Source organism: Drosophila takahashii, chromosome 3R (genome assembly GCF_030179915.1).
Source record: "Drosophila takahashii strain IR98-3 E-12201 chromosome 3R, DtakHiC1v2, whole genome shotgun sequence".
In the NCBI taxonomy this organism is placed as follows: domain Eukaryota; kingdom Metazoa; phylum Arthropoda; class Insecta; order Diptera; family Drosophilidae; genus Drosophila; species Drosophila takahashii.
In genome coordinates, this window is record NC_091681.1 from 22,819,486 (window position 1) to 22,839,713 (window position 20,228).

At 42.0% G+C, this 20,228-nt stretch overlaps 5 protein-coding genes across 12 annotated transcripts; 1 reads left to right on the top strand and 4 right to left on the bottom strand.

Moving 5' to 3' along the window:
- The first annotated feature begins 13 nt into the window (after positions 1 to 13).
- Manf (mesencephalic astrocyte-derived neurotrophic factor) lies at positions 14 to 1,668 on the top strand. Its single transcript, XM_017149060.3, has 4 exons — positions 14 to 215; positions 292 to 416; positions 499 to 640; positions 1,262 to 1,668. Exons 1-4 carry the CDS (start codon positions 128 to 130, stop codon positions 1,426 to 1,428), a joined length of 522 nt encoding a protein of 173 aa, XP_017004549.2. The 5' UTR covers positions 14 to 127; the 3' UTR covers positions 1,429 to 1,668.
- On the bottom strand, positions 1,631 to 8,271 carry LOC108062402 (uncharacterized). 2 transcript variants are annotated; one of them, XM_017149064.3, is made up of 4 exons: positions 8,069 to 8,271; positions 3,044 to 3,310; positions 2,834 to 2,987; positions 1,631 to 2,087 (listed from the first exon to the last, which is right to left on the bottom strand). In XM_017149064.3, the coding sequence occupies exons 2-4, from the start codon at positions 3,284 to 3,286 to the stop codon at positions 1,987 to 1,989; spliced, it is 498 nt and encodes a 165-aa protein (XP_017004553.2). In that variant the 5' UTR covers positions 3,287 to 3,310; positions 8,069 to 8,271; the 3' UTR covers positions 1,631 to 1,986. The 2 variants fall into 2 exon arrangements, with proteins under 2 accessions (XP_017004553.2, XP_017004552.2); XM_017149063.3 differs by having other exon boundaries at positions 3,044 to 3,314.
- A 657-nt stretch (positions 8,272 to 8,928) lies between these two features.
- Positions 8,929 to 10,691, bottom strand: LOC108062349 (putative SERF-like protein). Its single transcript, XM_017148964.3, has 5 exons — positions 10,509 to 10,691; positions 10,059 to 10,164; positions 9,602 to 9,987; positions 9,301 to 9,377; positions 8,929 to 9,242 (listed from the first exon to the last, which is right to left on the bottom strand). The coding sequence occupies exons 1-3, from the start codon at positions 10,513 to 10,515 to the stop codon at positions 9,915 to 9,917; spliced, it is 186 nt and encodes a 61-aa protein (XP_017004453.1). The 5' UTR covers positions 10,516 to 10,691; the 3' UTR covers positions 8,929 to 9,242; positions 9,301 to 9,377; positions 9,602 to 9,914.
- A 250-nt stretch (positions 10,692 to 10,941) lies between these two features.
- Positions 10,942 to 11,563, bottom strand: LOC108062375 (uncharacterized). The gene is made up of 2 exons (XM_017149015.3): positions 11,304 to 11,563; positions 10,942 to 11,249 (listed from the first exon to the last, which is right to left on the bottom strand). Exons 1-2 carry the CDS (start codon positions 11,523 to 11,525, stop codon positions 11,094 to 11,096), a joined length of 378 nt encoding a protein of 125 aa, XP_017004504.2. The 5' UTR covers positions 11,526 to 11,563; the 3' UTR covers positions 10,942 to 11,093.
- A 187-nt stretch (positions 11,564 to 11,750) lies between these two features.
- Positions 11,751 to 19,846, bottom strand: js (jiangshi). 7 transcript variants are annotated; one of them, XM_070217854.1, is made up of 5 exons: positions 19,367 to 19,846; positions 17,082 to 17,233; positions 13,673 to 13,937; positions 13,496 to 13,617; positions 11,751 to 13,440 (listed from the first exon to the last, which is right to left on the bottom strand). In XM_070217854.1, exons 2-5 carry the CDS (start codon positions 17,166 to 17,168, stop codon positions 11,971 to 11,973), a joined length of 1,944 nt encoding a protein of 647 aa, XP_070073955.1. In that variant the 5' UTR covers positions 17,169 to 17,233; positions 19,367 to 19,846; the 3' UTR covers positions 11,751 to 11,970. The 7 variants fall into 7 exon arrangements, with proteins under 7 accessions (XP_070073955.1, XP_017004559.2, XP_070073953.1 ...); XM_017149070.3 differs by having other exon boundaries at positions 17,082 to 17,240; XM_070217852.1 differs by lacking the exon at positions 19,367 to 19,846 and adding an exon at positions 17,436 to 17,662 and having other exon boundaries at positions 17,082 to 17,240.
- Positions 19,847 to 20,228: the final 382 nt, after the last annotated feature.

Below are 20,228 nucleotides of genomic sequence, written 5' to 3' on the forward strand. Positions count from 1 at the left end.
ATCGTTTAGTTCCCACCTTTAAGGCCACCTAACGCTAACAATTCATTGGAACAAAATCAAAATCGCAGGCGGAGAACTCAGTTTAGTTAATTAAAGTCAGCGCCAGCACAGTTAAATAAACGACAAAATGAGGACGTGGTACATGATGGCAGTGGTAGTGGTCCTGGCGACGTTGGCCACCACGACGTGGGCTCTAAAAGAGGAGGATTGTGAAGGTAGGTGATTGGCCACGTAAGTGGTTAAGATGTTCTGGAACAGATTTTCACCGGGCTCCACTCTTCGGCTTTGTAGTTTGCATCAAGACGGTGAGGCGGTTCGCAGACTCCCTGGACGATGCCACCAAGAAGGACTACAAACTGATCGAAACCGAGTTCAAGAAGTTCTGCAAGGCGCAGAAGAACAAGGAGCACAGATTCGTGAGTAGCCGGCAAACAAGTGCCGCCCCTCCTCTCCTCCCCATGGGAAAAAATGATACACGTATGCGTTATTTCCATGCAGTGCTACTACCTTGGAGGCCTCGAGGAATCGGCCACCGGCATCCTCAACGAGCTGAGCAAACCCCTCAGTTGGTCCATGCCCGCCGAGAAAGTCTGCGAGAAGCTGAAGAAGAAGGACGCGCAGATCTGCGATCTTCGCTATGGTAAATATAGTGTCCCGCAGGGCAGTGAAAGAAAATAGGAGATTGTAAATATACTATATATACTAAATACTTACACAGACTGAGAGGAAAGTCATTCTAATCTAATCCTTCATAATCTTTTTTGTATCCTTCTGATATGTAAATATGTAATATTAAATCAGGATTAACTCTATAATTTGTCTCAAGAGATAATAATAATTGCTACTTATTCTTTCAGCAACGTAACTGTCATTTTAGAATTTTAATATTTATTCAACTGTTAAATAAGATGAATTTGTCTCTCTGTATACTCGTATCTCAAATTGTTCTCAGTTAAGCCTAGTACTCACTTCAATTAAAAAGGTAACGAAACGAAAATTTCTATACAAAAATGACAGGTGGAAAATTTTGTGATCAAACCTTTGTATGGAGATTTTCATTTTGTTGGCTTTTCGATTGAAGTGAGTACTAGGCCTAAAGAACAAAAGTTTATATATGAACTCCAATTAAAATTCGTTAAGAACTTTTGCTGAATTCTTATGAGTCATTACCATTCTAACGTAATATTATTCTTCTCTGTCACTGCCCTTTCGCTAAAGACCTTACATGAACATTTCCTCATCGATTTTATGTCCTTTCCAGAGAAACAAATCGATCTGAAGAGCGTGGACCTGAAGAAGCTGAAGGTGCGCGACCTGAAGAAAATCCTCAACGACTGGGACGAGAGCTGTGATGGCTGTCTGGAGAAGGGCGACTTCATCAAGCGCATCGAGGAGCTGAAGCCCAAGTACTCGCACGGCGAGCTGTAGAGCTCAATCTAGTTACTTGTGTAGTTACATGGAACACGCCCACTTAGCTAAAACAACAACCACATGAAACGCCCCCCTACACATCCATATTTTTAGTTAATTTACAATTTTGATAGACTTTGAGAGAATTGAATATAACTATATATACCTAAAGAAAAAACATATATTTTGAAATAAAAAACAACAAACACACAAGACCTCGTGCTCTCAAACGGTTGATAAATAAACAGTTTGTTTTTATTTTCCACGTGTTAATCTTTTTCGGTTCTTGACCTCCTCATTCACAATTACAAGTATTACGTACAAATTACAACAGAAATTCACAAAATATCTGGATTAAAGTTTTATTTAAATGTTAAATACATAATTCCATTGCACTTACTGCCGCGGGCCGCGTAAATTCGATGTGAGCGAAGGGCTGGCTCGCCTCAACTAAATTACAATTATTAGTTAGACATAATTACTAAAAACGAACATAAGAAGCTAGGATGAAGATGTCTGGGCGTGAAAGTCTGCTTCTAGAATGCAAATTTTGATGAGTAGTGATCCTGGAGATCCTTAGCGGCGATAAGGCTGTTTGTTGTAACGGCCGCGCTCGTTCTCCTCTGACAAGTTGGCGTATTCACTGTAGACCACGCACCAGCAGTACGTCATAATTGCTGAAAGTGGGAAATAAATGGTCATCATATAAATAAGTAGATAACGTTTTTGGTTGGGGGGATTTATACATTTTATATTTTGAGTATTTAATTCAATTCAAAATTTATAGTGCACAAAAGTCTGCTATTATTTCTTCTTTTACAAACCGGCCATGTATTTTAATGTAAATTCTTGATCACTATCAAACAACTTTATTACTTTATCTGATCGATCGTCGGGTCGTAAAAATAAAAAATGAAATAGGTTTGGAAGAAGTTCATGTTCTTTCTCTGGTTCTCTTTTTTGTACATCAAAAAAGAGATTTAATCACTCTAAAATACAAATTGTAATTTCAAATTTTACACACTCTATAGCTGATTAATTTTTTTACTGCTCATGGAGTTGTTTAAATTTTAAACAATTTTTTTTTTATACTCAAGTTAATGGTCGCATGGCTTGACTAAAAAGGTAGCTCTGCTTCGCCCCACGTTCTCATTTCACTAAAGACCAACAGAAAGTTGGCAGTTGTACAAATGGCCACTTCGCGCCTCATTTGCTTGCACCACCCACCCGGCAATCCCCTGTGAAAACTCCTAGCCTTGGGCGCCGGCACTTCTGCTTTCAGCGCACGGGCAATCATCGTATGATAAATGCGTCTATAAATTAAAAACGGCTCGCAATAACCGCCATCCGGTGCTGAAAACCGCACATGGAAAAATAGCTTTTTCCCCTCCACTTTTCACGTCCCATGGAAAAGTGCACTTACCGCAGAAAATTAGGCCGAAGATCAGCCAGAGGACTCCCGTCAGCACATAGCCATCAATGAAGAAAACGACGCCCGTGTAGATGACGGAGATCAGCAGACCGATGGCAATCATAATGCCGAGGACCACCCAGGGAACCATAAGATAGTGGTTCCGCTGCAAAGTAAGTTAAATTATTGCCTGTCATTCAAAGATTTTTAGCGACAACTCACCTTTAGAGCACCCACGATCATAAGCAGCGATATCAAGATAGTCATGCACAAATTGATAACGAGGATTATCTTAACGATGTCATTGGGGATAAAGTCAAAGATTATCGTTTTGAAGTGGACTCGTGTCGTGAAGATCACCACGATGGTAATGATCGACAGGATGATTGCCAGGATGCCCGAAATAACGGATCCATTCCGGGTCGACTGACACAGGCAGCACGAGCTTAATAGAGGTTTCGGCATTTTGGCAGCTCTGTATTGGGATTACTAGCTGGAAATAAATTATAAATATAACGATTATTATAACGTTTTTTTCTGAATTTTTAAGATTGTTATGGTCTTGTTATGACTACCCTCCCTTTCCTTTAATCAATTATTTCATTTATCATTTTTATCGGTTTGCTCAAAAAAGGTTATTTAAATTAAAATTCAGAAGAGTCTACAAATTACAGACAACGTTGTCAATTTATTTGAGATACAGTTTACTTGTATAGATAAATAAATGAAATTATATTTATACCATCGTTCACCTAATATACATAGCTTAATTCCTATTTCTCCATTATTTTCGGTTTCTAAATGAAACGAAAATATTTATAGAACTTAAACTTGCCCACACTGACCGCCCTGGCAATTGCAAAAGTAAAGACAAAGAAACCAAACATAAATATCCAAAAGTTTGACCAGTTGTGACGTCAAGCAGACGATTAAAAATGTTTATAAAAGAAATCTGCTTTAAAAATAGAAGGAACGAAGAAAACAATGGTCAGAAAACGTGAAACATCCGAGGGAACGTAAGATTTATATTTAGCAAAGCTTTAAAATAAATCAACGGATCGAATGAGTAATAAATCGTTGCTTATCCGTAGGGATGTGAGCTTGGAAATGGCAGTGGATGGCCAGTTTGGGAAAGTTGATATCATCCGCGCATGCGCATGTGCACACGATCGTATCTTTCTATGGGTTGCACCCATCCAAACGGCGAAATAGCGCCACCGGGCATTGTCATTAAATTAATCAAACGCTTAACGTGCCTCGGTTCCCGGCTGCGGATTGGATTGATGTGGCGCATGTCGGCACTTGCAAATGCCGCTGCAGCTGGTTTGCATCCATTGGGGGATATATCTCATGTGTACATGTGGCTCGCGGCGGTCTTGATGAGATAATCACACGCCAAAACGTCTTGTCTTACATGGAAACGCTTTGAGTCATCATAGAAAGACTAAGCTGCCTGGGAAAAGGCTTTTGGCGCACAGCTAAAGTTCAGTCAGCAGATACAGATAAAAGTACTATTTGTATGGAAAGACCATTTCCGCTGAGTTTCACACCTCACACAAAAAGCAAACGAGAAACAGCGAAAAGATGCAAAGAATCTGGCCAACAGAAGTGCTATACAAATTGCGCAATTATCAGGGCAGGGGCGGCGGAAAAAGGGGAGCGTGCCAAAGATCACATCGCATTCTCCTCTCTGTAAGGCATTTAAAAACTTTTTATAGTTTCGTCACAAGCCGGCGGGGCTGATAAACCGGACATATGGCGCATTAACATGCCGTTTTTCACGCGTTTCGCACGGGTTTTACTCGAGCGATCTCCACGTTTGCGTCTGTTTATAAATGCTCCATCAATTGGCCACAGACCTCCAGAGGCATTTGTCTGGTTTCTATGGCTTTGCCATCTTGAGTTACTTTCTGGCCCGCAATGCGATAGGTTTTGACCTGGTTAGGGGAACAAAGTAGAGATACTCGAGATACGAACAGTTGGACTGCGTAATATCAGGGGAATGGCGGATGGGAATTCGATATAGAGACGATCTACCCACTCACATGCTTAATGGCGTTAATATTCGCATGAACTCATCAAATGCTGACGTTGACTTCCGCTCGCCTCACACCAAGTGGAATTACTATTACTAAATGGGCGTGATCCATAGCTCTCGGAGTCAAGTTCAAGCCAAGGCGTGGGCGACTCTTTCCGAGGAATTCGTGCCTCCACTTGACGTAGGCTTGGAGACTGGGAAAGTGCGCGAGTCTTGACAAGTGCAACTGGACGCAGTTGTCATTGCACTCAGTATCTGTAGGTTGATGGAGTTTCTTTGGGTTTCGGTGTGACGGGGTGACGGAGTGGGTGTACGAGTGTGTCGGATGCTGCCCAATGTGAAAGGTGCAGACTGTCAACACACAAATGCAGAAGAACTGGGCAAGAGCTTTCCAAAAACCTGCAGTTTTGTGGTATGGTAATTTTTGGAATACATAAATATTTAAAAAGTAAAAGGTTCCAGAAAATGTAAGCCGGGGAAAAGGAACACAAAAAAACAGTGATTTAAATAGTCTGGTTATTTGGTTACAAAATAAAATAATAATAGGAAATATTAAACAGAATACATTAAAAATATTCTAATTTATGGAATACATAAATATTTTAAAAGTAAAAGGTTCCAGAAAGAGCAGTGGTTTTATAGCTTCAATAATATTTTATAACATAATATTAATAAGAAAAGATTTAAACTGGTATGTTATTTTGACAAAGGTATACAATTATGAAAGCCCCATTAAATATTATTAAAATATTCAATTCAACTTAAGTGCTTTCCAAGTGGATACATATAATAAAATGTTGAAAACATTTATCGTAAGCCATTAATCAATCGCTGACCCATTTGCCTAGGCCATCGAAGTGAAAATATTGTCCATATAAATCATGTCAATTGCTATTGGCTGTATGCTCATGGAAAATTGGTTCAATCCACAGGCAAATTGTAATTTTCGTGTGCAATGAGCGCGTGTCCAGCTTTTGTATCTGACAACTACGATATTGTTTTCGGCATTTATCCGCTATAGTGGGCCGCAAAGCCAATTATTCTCGGCTTTGGCATTTGTTGACTTTATCGCTACTCGAACTTTAGTGACCCTGCTACCCGCTGAACCCCGCAAAAAGCACTCAACAATTAGTTTGCGCTTCAACGCGTAATTAAGTTTGACATTTTTCTGCGCTACTTTTTGCGCCACACACAAAAGATATCGAGGAGACAAAGGCATTCGGTATTCTGTATTCCGTATCGTATCTGCGATGTGGCTGGAAATTGCTCAATCCACAATCTTCGGCAGAAAGTGGGAGCTCGCCTGCATGGCCGAGTCAGGTTTTTTTCTCATTTTTGGGCCCATTTGAAACCGGTAGAAATCGTTCTACCAAATTTGACACGTCCAAAGCACGGGGCATTTTTGGTTTTTATTTATTTATCCAACTTCTGCTATTCCTGCTCCCACTTGACTTTTGTCTTTTTGATTTCTTGATTTTTTGTCAAATTGCCTTTTTTCTCGGCTGCTTTCAATCACTCGACTTGCCATATAAATCAATTAAAACCGTTGCAGCTGCAAACTCAATTGCAGCCTTTGAAGTTTTCATTTGCCGATCGAGATTGTGTAATTACAAGAGGCAGCGGCGTATCTCTTCATACGAAAGATACAAATGTGCGCATCCACGAGATACTTTTCGATTCGGCTTCATATTCTGTCAACGCTTAACGTACGATTTTCAATGTCAGAGAGGCGACATTGAATGCGTTCAAAAACTTAATTCTCGAGGATCTTTCCCAGCCAAGCGAAAGTTAACTCATAAAGAGATAGCCCATCAAAGTGATTCATTTATAAGGCGTTCGAATAGAAAACGAAAAACACGAAACACGAAACACTTATAAATAGCTCGCAAGGTCGCGAGCATTCGGCGGGGAGATCTAGAAATCTAGAAAATCAACAAAGCAGTAGAACTTTTGGAACCGCTCTCACAATCTGGGGTCAACAAATGGGAGATACTCCCCTCTAAACATTTTCAGCACCTGTTGGCCAAGATTTCGGCGCCACTGTGCCATTTCATTTGGCGTAGGTGCGCGAACGCCTTCGTTTATTCTGCCAGAATGTGTGTTTTTTATTTGTCTCATATATTCTCTGGCATTATCTTTTGCCTTGTAAATTGAGTAACCTTCACATTGTTCATTTTTCACTGCTTCCAAATGGATGCGCGTCACTGAACTTTGCCAAATGGGGGGATTTCGAACCGGGATCCGTTAATTTCCCTTATTAATTACTTCCCCGGAGGAGTGGCCACTTGAAATTCATCACTCGACTCTTTCATTTGGCTTCGAATGTGATTTTTATGGTTCGCAACTGAGGAGAATAGCCAAAATGTGGCTCAACTGAAACGTAGGCCAGGCATAAATTACGTATACGCCCCCGCACTCCGGGACTCTCGATACGATGGCCTACTTATCCCTAACCCCGCCACCTGTTCAACTTGAGATCGACGTCCTAAAAGGCAGAAGAAGGCTTGCAGGTTGTCGGCGATCGCAGACTTTCAATGTCAGCTGGAAATTCTGACATCACCCAGTGCATCGCCTATATAGTCGCATATATAGCCTGCAAACAGACCGACTTTGCTTTCATTCAGCCATATTTTCTCAGCCAATTGGGTCAGCGATCACGAAGGCAAACAAACAGTTGCATTATTGTTTCCCCATTAATTCATATGCTGCGGATTTTCAACCCTACCGCAGCCTTTGTACGGGAGCTCAGAAAAGTATCAGTCTGGGGTTCGGCGATCATTTGAATATTGAAATGGCTGGACAGCCAGCAGCGACAGCTAAATGAAATTGAATATATATTTTGTATAAATAAGCACACACAACGGCACAACCGCAAGGCAGACGAGCAGCAAGCGCGCCTCAAGTCGGGGAACTGGCTACACATTATAGATAGGTCTCTGGCTACTGGGGCCTCCCTTCCTCCTCCTCCTCCCCCCTGAAAAAACACTTCTGTGCTCGATCACACATATATGCATATCCACCTCCGGGGGCCAGCTGCTCGCCTGTTATTTCAATTTCGAGGCGATCGTTTATCACTCGATTTGCATGCGACGGCGATCGATTGATCTCCCCATCGTTTACTTTTCCGCCCAATCGCCTGCCAACCGCCTGCATTTCTCCGCTGATAATGTCAGCCTCTTGGCACCTGGCCACCAGCCAAATTCACTTACACTTTCTATTATTTTCTTTTTTTTTTGATTTGCTGACAAACTGCAATACGCGCAGACAGGGAAATCAATTTGATTCGCACTCGCAATTAATTAGTATTTGATATGGGATATTGGCTCGCAGTGCGTTGCGTTTTGAGGCGATTCCGTGACGACTTGCGCGCGATTTCGATGTGAGTGCGGCGGGTTTCACGAAGCGACTGAAAACGCGGGCTGCTGCCGCTGCCTAGAGAGCCAGCCCGCGATCGCGATTTTGCTCTCATCTGCGAGCGTTTGCGTTTGTTGACTTTTCCGCTCGTTCTTGGCCACGAAAAGTTCTCAAACTTAGGCGCTGTTTTTAGCTAAGACAGCTTTTGTGCGGCTGTCGAGGAGCTTTCTCCGACATCAGAAACCAGTTAGGAGATTGTTTTGTTGGACTGCTGTTCCGTTCCGGCATGAAGTTATCAAACACTTGGTCAAACAATGGTCTGGCGATCGGAGCTACAGTGCTTTGCACTAGCCAAGCCAAACAAATCATTAGACATTCTCATTACTTGGGCTTGACATCCGCGTTTCCCGGCTTGGAGCAGCGCGAGATGCTAGCTATAGATTCCTCGGCACGCCATCTGCCTTTTTTGGCCATGGATCGGCTACTGCACTGAGGCAAATTCAAAAAAGAGTATCTTTTAATGCCTAACTTATTATTATATCTATCAAAAAAGACTTATCCTCTATATTTTGAAATCTGAATCTTCTTATAAATATGACAGTTTCAAAATGTACCCATACTTTTTACTGGCAATCCCTACAGACTACCATGACATCGTAAAACTCTAGATTTCTTGAACACTTACAATTTATTTAAATGAACAAACAAAATACCATAAAATCATTGAAATTTAATCGTAAATAACATCCCAACAACCAAGTTAGCTCTCACAAAAGTACAAGATGTTTTCCTCAGTGCATTTCCTAGTCGTTAGTGGCCAAGTTTTTGGCCATTTCTACTGTAAAAGGCAAAGGCTAGCCTGCGACTTATTGGCATCTAGGCTAGAGTTTTGTGGGCCAATCCATGGCGTGCAGCTACTTTCATATTTATCAAATCATGCCATTTCTATCTGTCTCCTATTGTATGCAAATTTCTTCGGCAATCGGGTTGCATTGAAGATCTCTCCGAAAGGCTTAGTTATCCAGCGACCTATTAATAATCCAGGAGTTTCGATTTGGGGTTTATATTTAACATCATTGAACTATACTTATGGGGATTGCTCTGGGGTTATGCGAACATCAATCTTTGTATCTCTCTCTTCGGCGCCCATCTTTCTCAACATGACTATAAAAGGGTTTCGTTAGTTTCGCTTACAAATCGGCACCAATCGACTCTCATTGTGTGCCATAATCTATATATATATTTTCTTTAAGCACAATAATACATAATCGAGTCTTTCTGGCGGCTGCATATTATGTTTTATTTGAAAATTTATATATATACATTACAGTAAATAATTTAGTCAGGTAGGTGGAGAAATAAGAAGTTACAGTACTTAATTAACGTACAGCAGGCAGCATCGCAAAATGAAAGAGAACGAAAACCGGAACCGAATAGAAGTCCTTGGGTGGCACCTATGTGTTGCTATTGCTATGTCGCGTGCTGTACAGCCCGGTAATATCTATGCGTAGTTGCAGAGCGTTGAAATGTTGACAATTATCGTTTTTTGTGTTTGGTTGCTTCTTGTACAATTTAACCACGTGGTCGACTATCCTAAATCCTGGGGCGAATCGGGGTCTTGGCTGACGAACGACTGACTATGTGCCTAACCTGTCTGGCTTTGCATCCGGAGTCCGGATCTCTGCAAGGCCAGTGGGTCAACTATTTGCTTGTGCCGGCGGCGGCAGCGGCGTCCTCCTTCTTTTTCTGCTTCTCGCGCATTACCTCAGCGTCCCTGGGGATTGAATATATGATATATGATATAGGGGGAGTCCTATAATATACGGAGGTATAGCTATTACTCACCTGGCCTTCCTCTGCTCCACGGTGAGGTTATCGGTTCGCTTTCCCTTGGTGGCATCCGCCTGCTTCTTCTGGTTCTTCTGGCGGGCCAGGTCGCGTTGGTTGCCGCCTAAAAAGTAAATCACATTTAAATTAGTTAATACGTGTCACCTGGCTAGTCAGTCGCGCGTGCCAAGTGTGATCTACATAATCTATTGATCACAGAGAGGTTAGAGGCGCTCACATGTCCTAAAGTCGACCCCATCGATTTTGCCTGCTCTAAAGTCGCATTACCGTGGGATCTCCTGTGGGGGAGATTAGCCAGCCCCTATATCGTGGTCCCCTAATTCCAGAGGGGGTTCCCAGAGGAAGGTGAACCCATTTCCTGGCCATTCACTCGAATAGATACCATTCCACATATTTAATGACTAGCGGACCACCAACAAAATGGCTCCATGAAATGCCCCTACTTACGTGTCATTTTGAGGGATGTTTCTGGGTTCTGGGCTGAGAATAACTAAGAATTGATGATAATTTTGTTATGAGACTTGTGAATTTTATTTGCCCAGCGCTGTGAGGTTTTAGTTTGAAATAATCTTGCTTCTGTTAAAAAAGTTGATTTGTTTTTATTGAGCGATTTGTCAAAAGTGGGGAAATGTACTAGCGCGTCGGTCGTAGGAACACACTAACGCCTCGAAAAGTCATCCATGCAGCCCTGGCAAGTTCCCGTAACTCGAATCACCCTGTGGGCCCATATCAAATATTTCCCGGGCTCTCGGTTATTTGAAATTTTAAAATTCTTTTATATTGAAAGCAGTTTAATCCTGTTACCAGAGCGTAGGAAAGGTTTTTATATTTATATTAACTATATACCACAGTTACCTTGTACCATGTAAATAAAACACAGTTTTTACGGAATTTAGATTTTATTACAAAACACTTTTAATTTAGAGTATTACGATAGATTGGTGCCGTCGAATTGGAAAGGTTTAAATACTATATCCAAGGAACATTTAAGAAATGCAATCTTTATAACTGGAACTGGAACATGCGCGTTTTTTATAAAATGCTATCCACTGATGTGTTTCGGCTAGCACCGGCAGCATATCGATATTCAAGATCTTCGAAAATAGCCCTGCTGGTCATGACATCATACTCCTTTCTTAAAACCCATATTTCTAAGGTGCTCAAGAGTACAAACTTTGTGTGGGGGCTCTAAAAATGGAGAAGTATTGCTTAAAACAACAGCTATATAATTATTCCTTTTACCTCTTTCGGAAGGTCTCGGGACCAAAGTCCTATAGCAGCCAGATATGACTTAATGAGCATTCGCCACATCCAGTACAGATGGGAGTCGCCGAGTTTTGGTATTGGGGGTACTATGACTTGGCTTATTATATCCGATTTTACATCGGCAGAATCCCCCATAATCGAATACTTTACTGATCTAAACAAATTTTGAAAAAACCGAAAAATGGATCCAAAAATCATAAAGAACCTTAAATTTTAAAACTCAAAATTTTGATGTACATATCATGGGCATGATGAGCTTACTTCAATTTTATTTTTTCTGTGAATATTTTTAAGACTCTTGTTTCTAGACCAACGAAGAATATCAAAATCAGTGAAATTATTATTTTTTCATCCACATGATCTATTTTTATATTTTTATGTAAAATAAATAAATGCTATCCCCACAATGAAAAAGAAACCATATTTCACAAAAATATTTGCGTAGTTTAATAATTAATCTGCGGATATACAATAACATTAACACTTAAATGCGTGGTAGATGCTTCTCTCCGGGGCTTCTCAGCGGAGGCTAATACTAGGGCTAGGAGCAGGTGCGGATGCAGATGCGGATGCGGATAATGGATGCGGCTAATGGGCGATGGGACGGACGTAGACGGGAATGGAAGTGGAAGAGGAAGGGGGACTATCTGCGCAGGCAGGGATCGCAGGTGCCCGGCAGGACGAACGAGGGATGGCACTCCGGGCACTTGGGGTTCTCGCCGAACCACTTGGACCGCTGCTCGGGGATCTTCAGCTGGAATGAGTTGTACAGATCCCCGCTGATGGAACTAGCTCCAGCCACTGCTGCTCCTCCGGGACCGTAGCCCGTTCGCCCGATGGTCTCCAGGGGAAAGGCGTACTCCGGGATGAGCAGTTGCTTCCGCAGATGGCTAATATCCGTGGAGCTGGCCAGCACATCGGAGCGTCGCTGAGCCTGTTCCGGCTTCAGTTTCTCCTCCTCCTTGGCCTTGATGGATCTCGAGATGGCCAGCCGATGACTGGTGCTCGACTGCTGAACTACTGGCGGGGAAATCTGCACTGGCTTCTTCTGGTGGCTTCCGATGTCGTTTAGCCGTGGGTTGAATACATCCTGCTTGCTGGTGACCCCGTAGTCACCGGTGGTCTCGGGATACTCGCGTCCATCCACGCCAATTGGTGGGTCCAATTTGGGCGGCTCCAGGCCATTCGAGGGCACCTTCCATTCGTAGTAGATCGGTGGTCCCTGGGTGGTGGCTATGTCGTGGGGCACAAAGTCCACGAACGGAGGCAGCAAGTCGTTAAACGGCATTTGTGCTGGCGGCACCACTGGTGGTGCTGCAGTGCTGGTGGGCGTGGCCAGGCGGAAACTCTGGGCAGGAGCGGGAGTCCGATTATCGCTACGTGGCGGCAATCCCACCGTGCTGACCGTAGTGGGCAGAGTGGCAAAGGAGAAGGGCACTCCGGCCACGGTGGTGGGTCGACTCAGTGGCCTGGGGGTTGTGGTGGTGCTGCTGGGCACCGGACTAAAAGGAGCCGCCGTGGATGTGCGAAGTGTGGAGGAGATCCCAGCACTCGGTGGCTGTGGTTCCTCCAGATTGTAGATGGGATACACGAAGGGCGGCTCATAGATCTTCGAGGGCGGCTTGATGAACTTGGTCAGCTTGGTGGACTGGAAGGATTGGCCCGATTGCTTGGTGCCCCGGAGTTGCGACTCCGCCGAGTTGAAGTCCGCGGAGGTGTTGTACCGAGTGCTGTGGCTGGTGCCCAGGTCATCTGTCTCCTGCTCCAAGGCCTGGAAAATAGGGCGACGATTGTGCAAGGCTTCTGTGCGCCTGGTGGTCAGTGGAGGCCTTCGAGTGGTGGTCGTTGTGGTGGTGGTGGTTGTAATGCCCCTGGTGGTGCTGGTAGTTGGTCGGGTGGTTGTAGTTGCTCTTGTGGTTGTACTGGTAGTGGTTATCCTGGGCTTGACCGTCGAGCTGGGCAGTTCGATTTGTGGTTCGTAGGCTGGTGGAAGGATCGTCCTGCTGGGCGGTGGAATGCGCCAGCGGGTCTGCGATATCTGGTTATCCAATTTACCCGAAACGCCGGCTTTCAAGGATTCGTCGCGTATCTGATTCTGATTGGAAGTCAGCTGCTGCACAGAGATAGGTTTTTAGTTTTATAATCTAGTTATCAAAATAAATACTCACCTTATATTGGCTTCTGAAGGACTCCCCGGAATAGTCAGGTGCATAGGGACGATCCAGGAGATCGGGTCTGGGTGTCCTCAAGCTGTTCTCTTCGTCATTAACAAAGGGTTTGTCCCGCTGACCTAAAAAATATTTATTTAATTATTTATTTATTTATTTTCAGCTTTAAATACAAACCAATTAGCAGATTGGCGGCGTAGTTGCTCTCCGCCTTGGAGCAGTTGACCATGTACCAATGGTCGCAGATGAGCATCCGCTGCTGGAAGAGGGTGGTATTTGGGCAGGTGTAGCTGAACTGGCGACCCAGGCCATCGCACATGTGGTACACCTGGCAGCCCGTCTCCACATCCGCATAATATCCGGCAGGACGTCCGGCGCAGGAGAACGATGTCTTTTGCATCAGCAGGGAGCCAGGATTCGTTGCTTGGATGGAATTTTGAGCCTGGCCGAAAGTAGGTATTAATAATAAAATCTGTATCTAATATATTTTATTAATATAATGAGAACATCCTAGCTACAAGCTTATAAGAAAATATATTGGTAAATACTTTAAACTACTACGTGTTGTTCTAATGTTCTATTTCTAGCAGAATGTCACTACCAGTTAATACTAATTAATTACTTATACTATTATTCTCAAAAAACTGGTATATTGAAAAATGTAGTGGGTAATTAAATTCTAAATATTTAGCATTCCATTCAGTACCCTCTTTTTATAGAGCCTCACTACTGCCCACAATTATCTGTGCCTTTAATTCGCGCTGACCATTTGCGACTTGCACAAGGTACTAAACGAAGGGAGAGACTTCGGCTGTCAGAGATTCATGATTTCATAGATTGGAATGCTGGGAAAATATTTTTCACGGACTTGGCGGAAGCTTCTGCACATATGTTCGCACGTACTCATACTCCGAGTAGATCCAGTGGCAGATTTCGATAAGTCATTGGGCTATAATTTGCCACTGTCGACGTGAAATTTTTTCATTATAATTAAACACTGCATGGAGAAACAACAACAATTTCCACAAAAAAAACCGACTAAAAATAAAGTTGACATTTCTCACAGCAGCACAGGTCGACTGATGCAAGAAGCCGTGGCACCATGTGCCAAGTTATGACATCGCGTCAATTCATCACTTCTGGGCCCAAGTCAGGGCAGCATCCAAAATCCAAAACCAACCTGCGGCCCAAGACCCCAACTCCCAAACTCCCAATCTCCAAATTCCCAGCCTGAAGCTTAAAACGTACAGCTTACGACTTGCTGCACTCACAATCACACACGCTGGGCACGAGTACTCGCTGATATCGATCTCCGTGTCATTTGTTTCGCTACTCAAAAAGTCGGGGGTCTGAGAAAGGCCCTGCAAAGGTGGCCAATTACAGATTGTGCTCGCAAGATTCCTTATCTCCCTGGTATATCTCCCATACGCGACTTCCTTTCACTCTAGCGAAGAAACAATCACTTTTTGCCACTACTGATTAAGTGCGAAGTGTGGTAAGAACAACTTTAATTTAATAAATATATTGGCATTTCGAAAATCGGTAATACTATATTTTTAATATTTTTAAATTTTTATTTAATTGTCATTTATTAGAACTAATTAGATATTTGGTTAATTTGCTTAAGTTACACAAAATATATACTCTTTAATACTTTTTACCGATTTTTTATAGTTTCCAAGATGGTTTTCTTAACTTTTCTTTATCTTTACTTTAATCCCTGAAAACAATTTGTTATTATAGCTCACTGCTTAAAAGGTAAGACAATAAACTCCGATTAGAAGCTTGTAAAACTAAATGGAGATTCACCTTATTTGGATGGCTAAACTACACAAATTAGAGGAGTTGCCGGGGGGTTGGCAAAACTGGATTGCAATTATTCCTAATACGACAGGGAATGGAAATCACTTAAGGAAATGCGATTGTGCAATTTCCCAAGACACAAGCCAAGGTTTCCCAGACGAGTTTTCAATTTCACGACGCCGTTTGTGTTTCTTATTTCGGGTAATTTGCCATAATTTGAAACGCTCTTCAATTTCATTTCAGGCATATTTACGGGCCACACTAAACACACATTCTGCGCCCAGTTGCCCACTCGTCCGTTACATAACAGCCCCAGTCTCAGTCTCAGTTTAGGCCCAGCTTCAACTTCATCCTCGACTCGACTTGGGTTTCGTTTTAATTTCTTGTATGCAAATAGCGAAAACAATCAACACACTATAGTGTGTGTTCCATTTCTGCAAAAGTGTCAGACGCGTCGGAAAAAAGGTCACTTGGTCAGCCGAGTCTTTTGTTTTTAATATTGTATCTCCGTACCTCAAGACCTTTGCTTGGCTGAATCTGAATCTGAAGCTGAATCATGTGTGCCTTTGCCTTTGCCGGCCTGTGTGTGAACTGTGGATGTGGATGCACTCGTACACACATAGAATAAATTAAAAATGAAACAAAGCGTAAAGAGCGCAAAATTACAACATTTTCCGCCGTTGCTCAAAAAGTGTCTTGGGAAGCGATTCGGTGGCAAAGACGACCAAAATGTCGGTGGAACAGGGGCCTCAACTTAAACTCTCATAAACCTTCGATTAGGAATAAAAATATAATTCTCCTCTTTTAAAGTACCAGAAATGGCAAATTAAACATATTTATGGGCATTATTTTATATTATTTAGAATTATGTGTTCTCTGTAAGTGATACCGCATTGATTAACTACGAAAGATAAATTTGTTAGTTCTCGCGATGTGCAATAAATTTGGCATAAAGTTGCAAATTAATTGTACATGGTTTTGTTCATAGTTAACAACCTATTAAAAATACATCCATCGCAAAAAGTAACTCATTTTGAAAAAAACCATTCAAGTAGTGAACCCAAAATACGTGTACTCTGGGTTTAATTCTAAATCGAGTTTTTATCTGTTGAGACATCTGTTCCTAGGCATCTAGGTAATATTTGCTTTTTAATTTATGATTATTCGTTCTTGTTTAAAGAAAGGAATGCGAAATGAACTTGAGCTCGGTTAAAATGTCTTATTTAAATTAAAACGGAGAACTTGTTTGCTTGTCTTTAAAATTAGATTTTTATTAAGTTAGGTACTACTTATCACTAGATATCAGATTAAATTTAAAGATTAAACGAAACTGTTATAAAATGTTTAAGTATCAGCAAACCCTTTCGTATCGCAACACTGACCACGTGACCAGGGGTCACGCTTTGAATAATGATAATCGCACTCTTAACGGATTACCATTTCTGGGGATGGTTTCATTGTTGTGGGGATGGTGAAAATGATTGTACTTATATTCAATTTATCTAAATACGTTCCTGAATGCTCACTTAGTTGGTAGCTTCATTAGCATTGATCAAGTGTTTACGATATTTTAGCTATTAATTATTGCAATCTTCGGAAGGAAGATAATAAGCACCTTCGGCGCACAACAAATACGGCGTTTAAATATTTATACAATTCCGTAATTTGCATTTCAATGCTCTCTCACGTGCACAATCATCGCTGGAATCTCCGCTGGCATATCTTTCGAATTCCCCGATCGAGCCCCTTAGGCAAAGGTATATATGGTAAAGTTCGGACTTACCTCACTGGCCAAAAATAAAGCTGAGCAGAACAAAGCCAGGGTCAAAAGTCGCAAATGCGTTGGGATAATTTGCGTTTGTGCCAACATTTCGCCGATTGTTCTCTCTCTGGATCCGGGGAATCGGGTGGGGGGGTTTTATAACCGTTGGGGAGCTTAAAACTGAAAGTTATTAATACGTTATTGAATGGACTCGGCGTACAATTGATGGGAAAGTGCAGTCGGGGGCCTATAAGTTGGCGCTAATTGCCTTACACAATAGCTCGCATCTTAACACACATTCCTTTCCATCATCCACCCGTAGCATAATAATATGTCTTTTGTTGCCAATCTTTGCGTAACCGAGAGCCTGTTTACTTTAGTAATAACTTTCCCAAAAATATCTCCACTATAGGTGATCATGGGAGATAACAATGTATGTGCTGGGCTTTTTATTTGTCACTACCCAGCGGAGAGACTAATTTTCTTCGCTTCCAAGCGGTTGGTTTGATTCAAACGCTTTCGTAATGAATTGTAATTTAAAAAACATTAACTTCTGAAGTTGTTGCCGCTTTATTGACTGACAGAATTTGCAACGCTGTCGCTGGCTCTTCTTCTTTCCCTGTCCCTGCTTCTGCCTCCACCTCGACCTCCACCTACAATACAATTCTGCGACCTTGCCACTTGCCACTCCGCTCCTCGTTCCTCGCGCAAATAACCAGTCACACCGATAAAACTGTCAATCGCAGTCGCAAACAAAGCTCCAAAATGGAAAATGCACTTTATGACCGTTTATAGTAACCAAATTGAGCGAAATTGAGTTGTCCGGCAAAGGCTCTTAACTTTATGAATATCCGCTTGGGTCAAGAACGTTTTTGGTGGGTTTATGTATGTTGGAGTTCCAAAATGCCACGGATCTGCCTAGAAACAATTTGTCAATCTTTTTTAGTTCTTACTTTAAGACTCGCCTTGCAGTATTGGCAGAATCAATGTCTCTCAAGTTTTTGATTTAATGTTGTTGATATTTACTAACAACTTCAACACTCTTTTGACACAAACAAAAAAAATCAGTTAACGTCAGAGAGAAAATATCAAAAATTGGCAGATTGCTGTCAGCTCTTTTGCATGAATTTGAATTTTACAAATTTAAACAACTCTATTTAACATTTTTGGTAAATAAATATTTCACTAAATTGGTTACATTATTGGCAGATGAATGTTGCTTTAATGTTTAAACTTTTTTTTATTTAACGAATTTTAATAAACTTTTAAGTAAGGAATTTTAAAAGGTTAGCAGAGACTGCATTTAAATTCTATTTATTTCCCATTCATAAGAGATCAAAAGCCAAACTATAAGCAATAATAATTATTAGTGTTAAAAAAGACCATTACATCATTTTAATTTTAACGCAAACTAATTTTCCAATTTTTATGATTTTTGAGTGGGCAATAAATTTCACGCCTAAGTTGCATAAATAAAGAGCTAAGAATAAACACAGTTTTTCCATAAATATATTCGCTCCGCCATTTAAACTACCATTTTAGTGCACTGTTGCAATTAAGTTTTTTATGTAATTGAAATATGTTTCTTTAAGGCATTAAAGCCTAGTCGTCGTGTAATTTATTAGGTTAGCAGGTCTGCTGAACATCATTTCGAAGAGCTTCAAAGTTCAATTGCCCAATAAAATCTCATACTTTTCAGCTAACGAGATCATCTGTCTCAATGCTAACCGCAACATTTGTGGCAAGTTGTGGCCAGCAGCCATTTGAGCCAAGTGCGTGTGGCGGCAGCAAAAATCAGGCAGCAGAGGTAGGAGGGAAAAAGCAAAAGCTACGCGAACAATACTGAACTGGCATCTAGTTTGGCGGTTTTTCCTTGTCTTGACCTTTTTGACAACGGAAAATATTTACCGCTTTATCCTCCTCGGGTTGAACTCGTGATGCTGGTTGCAGTTTTGTTTCTTGTTGTTTTTTTTTCTAAGCTGCCTTGTGGCCAGCTAGGCGAAGCCTATTTGACATTTTTGCCATTTTGCCAGCCATTTCCACTGAAAGAGCATTGCGAATCTAACTCGAAGATGCTCAACGGCAAATAATAGCAGGGAGATACAGCAACAATTATGCCAATTAGTTGGCATTACAGGTTGATTACGGCAGGGCCAGGCCGAAGTTATTTTGCCCGGCCATAGCTGGCATTCTTCTAATTGTTTTCGATGGGACCCCCCGACGACTGGATGTGCAGAGGAAGTTATTAAGATGCAAGCAAGATGTACGATGGAAACCGATTTGCGATTCGCGATTTGCGGGCTCACCTTCGCCCGCGTCGTTTCACGGAACGGAATGGAGTATCTTAAACTGTACAAACTAATTGTCGCCGTAGGTGGTGTGCTAAAATATATTCCATATGGTCGCGGCGGACTCTTCACACATCCGATGCGAGGGGCAGTGCGAGGTGATTCAGTGCGATGTGATCTTTGCAAAGATCAAATGTCAGAGACAGCGGCAGTCGCGTTGCATTTGCAATTGCATTGGCGCTAAACAAAGTCAAGAGCACTCAGAGTCGCTCATCAAAAGCCGCACCAAATTGGTTCGCATAAATTATATGCCATATGCCATCAACACTATAGCACGTAGATATTTTTCACAGTCCTTTTGGACGTAGCACGCCTACAAGTCGAGTAGAAAAACTCTGCGACTTGTATCTTTTTAACTGAGGGATTCGGTTTTTGAAACGCCCGGAACGACACCAACCGCTTCGTTCGAAGTCGCGCTTTCAACTGAAGACTGCGAGTGCACCCAGCTCTGTTTAAGATTCACATTAGGCCGCCCGCTACAGGCCAGGTCTCATCTGGAGAAGAGCCAAGCGGAGCTTCGTCATCGGCGCACAGTGGGCGCAATGGGACGCCTACGTGCGAGGGAGAAAATTCTGTTAATTTGTAAAGAAATCTATGCAAATCTAAAGTATACTTTCGAATGAGGTAAGTTCCCAGTCAAGAAGCTTGGGTTTTAGGTGGTTGGATTTACATAAAGCCATTAAAATAATACGCTTTACAAGGCAACTGCCTCTGTACCACTGTGCCAAATCTTCTCGGCCAGTTAACGAAGTTCAGTCGGGTTTTTTGAGACCCAGGCCAGCAAAGCGTTAACATTGCAGCTTCATTTTCATTTTCAGCT